The 4,695-nt window shown below is 34.2% G+C and overlaps 1 protein-coding gene across 1 annotated transcript; it reads right to left on the reverse strand.

Annotated features, from left to right (window-relative positions):
- On the reverse strand, positions 1 to 4,348 carry LOC127100703 (LL-diaminopimelate aminotransferase, chloroplastic). Its single transcript, XM_051037957.1, has 10 exons — positions 4,130 to 4,348; positions 3,914 to 3,987; positions 3,398 to 3,465; positions 3,160 to 3,276; positions 2,783 to 2,845; positions 1,977 to 2,081; positions 1,743 to 1,793; positions 1,004 to 1,324; positions 579 to 785; positions 1 to 493 (listed from the first exon to the last, which is right to left on the reverse strand). Exons 1-10 carry the CDS (start codon positions 4,207 to 4,209, stop codon positions 200 to 202), a joined length of 1,380 nt encoding a protein of 459 aa, XP_050893914.1. The 5' UTR covers positions 4,210 to 4,348; the 3' UTR covers positions 1 to 199.
- Positions 4,349 to 4,695: the final 347 nt, after the last annotated feature.

Genomic DNA, 4,695 nt, shown 5'->3' on the forward strand with positions numbered 1-4,695 from the left:
TCGTTGAATTGCTACATCTTGATAGATATCAATAGAAGCATACAAGATGTGGTGTGGTGCATTCCAGTTGCATGATACAGTGAGAAAACTGAAAATGACACCAGAGTAAACAATGCTAGCTCTCAAGAACATAGTCTAAATTTTATTCTAAGGAAAATTATTCAAAATACATCATCCAATTGAGATATTCTAAATTTCATCACTTGTATAGCTGCTTGAATCTTCTGCAGGCCTCCAAGACATTTTCCCTGTGACCAAAAGCACTGACCCTGACAAAACCTTCACCGCCGGGTCCAAAACCACTCCCAGGAGTTGTAACCACATGCGTCTTCTCGAGAATCTCAGCGAACACATCCCATGAACTTTGGCCAGGGAAGTGGACCCACACATACGGTGCATTTTTCCCTCCATATACTTTAAATCCAAGAGAATCAAATGTCTCCATTATTATGTTGGTATTTTCTTTGTAGTATCCAATTACCCCGCGCATAGCCTGCATTCAAATGCATTAAGCCTATTATGTAACTTGGTCACTGAAAAATACATAACTTAATCGAGTTTAAACCAAAAGAACCAACCTTAAGGCCATCTGGTGAAAGGCATGCAAGACCACCAGCCTGAGAAATATTTGATGCACCATTGAAACAAGTACATACGATACGGCTGAAGTCCTTGGCAACAGGAAATCCATCAGAAAACAGTAATTCTTTTGGAACCACAGTCCAACCCAATCGGACTCCAGTGAACCCAGCATACTTGCTAAATGATGAAGTTTCAATGGCAACCTGCAAAAGGCCATAACATGTCACTCACAATCGTATTTGAAGGAATTCGCCAAGCATCAAAAGCAGATTCCTCAGACTAATTATAATGAAAAATTGTGCAACAATCCACACAGATGGTAAGTCTGTTTATTGTTATTATTTCATTGTTTGGATGCATTCCATTAAAATTAAGTACAGCACATAAATGCTAAGAATCATATCATAGACCGACTACTGACCTCTTTGGCTCCAGGAATTTCAAAGATGGTGCGCGGGTTGTCACCAGACATATACATGGCATATGCTGAATCATGTATTATTATAGATCCATTGTCCTTAGCATACTGAACAAGTTGGGCCAGTTGTTCCCTTGTTGCTGCAGCGCCAGTAGGATTGTTTGGAGAACAGAAAAATATTATATCCGGTCGAGAAATAGAAGATAAATCAGGGAAGAAACCATTTTCCGGACTACACCTCATATATTCAATGTTCGCAAACTTCTGAACATCCTTCTGGTACAAACCAGTCTGACCCATAATTACACTCGAGTCTACATAGGCCTGCATATAAAACATCAGTTATTTACATAGAAGCTACAAGAAACAAAAGGCCACTTAAGTGTTCCTTCACTTTCCTAATTTTAGGTATTATTCCAATCATATTGATTTCATTTTCTAAAGAATTCAATATAGCTTTGCACAGCTCCAACTAATGTAAATTTCTGGGTTTTACACATGTTCAGATGTCACTTTTTCATGTAATGAACAGTCTGTTCATTCAAGGTTTTCCCACAATAACTGAAAAAGGCTTTCTGAATACTAAAATGAATAACATTATTTCAAGGACAGGACTCTTATTTTAAATAAACAAAATATACAACTCAACGATCTAACCATTTCTATTACATCAAGGCCACCATTATTGGCATATAGTAACATAATTGAATGTTCAAGCAAATGATGAAAAGATATGAATTACCGGGTATGATGGGTCCTGCACGGCAATTTTCACATTTGAACCAAAGACAATCTGCCACCAAATGGAAAAAAAAATTAGTTACATTACCCAACTACCGTGCCACTTCATCCCCATCACCAAAAAGGAGGGTATTTGAAATCAAATAACAGTAAGTGGACTGGGAGAAGAACACAATAGGCAGAATAGGTGACTTGAGAAGGACATAATCTATTTTTAAAAAAATACAAAATGAACCTGGAGACGAGATATATCACACTTTGCTCCATCTGAGACAAATATATCGTCATCTTCTATGCCAAGATCAGGGTAAAATGTTGAAGCAATTGCACTTCTTAGTGGCTGCATAGATTAGAAACGTCACTTAATCTTCCAAGCATCATTAACTTCGGTAAAAAGAGGGCAGCAAAAAGCTTTAAAAAATACATGCTTATACTATAAAAAATAGCAATTACTATATGTTGCAATATCAACCATTGTCATTAGCAGGGGCTGAACTTTGGCAGTTGGAACCCCTCATTGCTTATGAATTATTACATAGAATATGTTCTATTGATATCCCAATGCTTGGAATATAAAATATATATTGAAGAAAGAAAACCATAAATGATACAGAAAGCTACAAGTGTCATTCCAAACCCATCTTAACTTGGGAGGAAAAACCTCCTCTATGACTTACTGAGTACAGAAAAGTGCTAACAATGCACGATAATCAAACTTACAGAGTAAATGGAGTCAAATAAAAGGAGAGGTTATTAAAAATTTATTCATCAAGTGTCTAAGGAAGGATCAAGAAAAGACAAGAAAATCATAATATAAAAAAAATAACACTTCAAAGTCTAACTGTATTTAAGTTGGATACCAGGTAGTGATTGTTTTACTAGAAATATAAATAAACAATCAGTTAGGTTTGGAAAACTGTATAACTAGCATTGAGTTTTGACATGTGAGAGAGAACAAATAGAGTGTGGATGGAAAGATACATGACTGAAAAATGGACAAAAGATGCAAAACCTCTAAAACATATGGGGGATATGACATACCTTTTCACCCTGTTCAGCTCCATAACCACTATATCCTTCCAAGGTCGACAATGCAAGTGATTTCTGAATAATTGAAAGGAAAAAAAAAACATTATCAAATCCCCGGTTAACAAAAGGTGGAGCACTAGAATCAACCAATTGAATTAATAAAGTAGTATTTTATAGTTTACAATTCTTTACACACACCTACAAAATATTACATCTTCACTACCAATAAGATGACAACACTAAAGCTCTCGGGACCAAAACAATAAGGCATCAGAAGCAGTACTATAACGAAATTCACCAATAAAAAAAAGAGAAACAACAGATTATTTTCTACTGTCGAAAGTGCAAACATGAAAGACTTATCAGCTTCATTAACACCAAAGTTCTACCTTTGCCAATGCAGAACTTATGATTTCAGGAATGGGTTCAGTAGTATCACCAATCCCAAGACTTATTATTTTTGCATCGGGGTACTTCAGCAAGTGTGCAGACTTTCTTCTACCAATCTTTTTTTTTTGCAATAAAATGGAAAAACAAAACAAGGTCAGTGAAGAGTAAGGAAGATAGATATTAACCAGAGAATGAAGAGAAAGACCAAAAGCAGATAGATCAAGGAAAATCACATACCTCAGGAAAGAGATAGCCAGCTTGAAGTTTACCCAAGTTTTCATTGCGAGAGACCCTTGTCTTGTAGGCTTCAAAACAAAAAAGGGAATGAAAAAAAATGTAATCTTGCTAAAAAATTAGATCTATAATTCAATGAAGCGACTACCATGATCATTTTCAAGACTAATAAGCCAATGAAGCAAGCCAGCAGCACTTTCAAAATACAATCAAATAAATACTCAAGCAACCTTGAAATTGCAACCTATACAGAATATCTTTTGAGGAACTTGCCAACTAAAGAGGTTTCTTGCCGATTAAAAAAAATGATTTTGATATTCAATAATTTGGAAACTGTTAAGAAAAGCATATGCTATTTTAAATTAGTTTACCATAATGAAAAGCACTTTTTTTTGGAAAAACCATATGCTGAAAATGATTTTGAAGCTGCTCAAAACATATAATTACTCAGTCACAAGTAAAATGATGAATCAAAATATCCAAAATACAAGAGAGAAGATTAGAGGGAAGAGTACGAACCAGTCTCAACTTCTTGGGGTGTAGCGATGCATTTACAAATGCTGGGGCTCTTAGAAGGCAAATATACCTGACTCCTGCAGTAACAAAAAACATCATCCCCAACAAATCAAAATAGGGTAAACAGGAAAAAAATACAATTTTGTAATAATAGAGTAAAAAAAAACATGGAATTATAACGAGATAGAAAGAGAATCAAAAGAAATGAAAAGGAGTTACCTGGAATTGAAATTGGATGGAGCTAAGAAAGCAGATGAAGAAGAAGAGATTGAAAGGGTGAGGTTTTGGGTTATAGACATTTTGGATGGGAAAAGAGGAGAGTGAGAGTGAGAATGTAGTGTTGAGAAGATTCAATGCAACTATAAGTATAAACCCTAATAAAGCAGAGACACTTTATTGTTAATATAAACCACTTGTAATATAATGTTCATACAATTTACATACATAAGATAAGATACTACGGTGAGTTTTTTTTTAAATAATCACTATTTTTAAATTAGATATTAAAATAATTATATTTTTAATTATTTATCAAGTAATTATTTTTTAAGAGGATGTGCACATGTCATTCCAGGTGGCGTATACATGCATGCATTAGGAGCATGCGCAACTGCATGTGACTACTTTTTTATTTTTTTATTTTTTTTAATTATAATTTCTTTTTAAAAATTGAAATAAAAAAGAAAATTAAAAATAATTCATAATATTATCTTATAAAATACAAATACACAACAATTGACAAGAAAATTAATGATTCGCCCGGTCGAAACGTCTCTTGTTTCACA

The sequence above is a fragment of the Lathyrus oleraceus genome, chromosome 7 (genome assembly GCF_024323335.1).
Source record: "Lathyrus oleraceus cultivar Zhongwan6 chromosome 7, CAAS_Psat_ZW6_1.0, whole genome shotgun sequence".
Taxonomy (NCBI): Eukaryota; Viridiplantae; Streptophyta; class Magnoliopsida; order Fabales; family Fabaceae; genus Lathyrus; species Lathyrus oleraceus.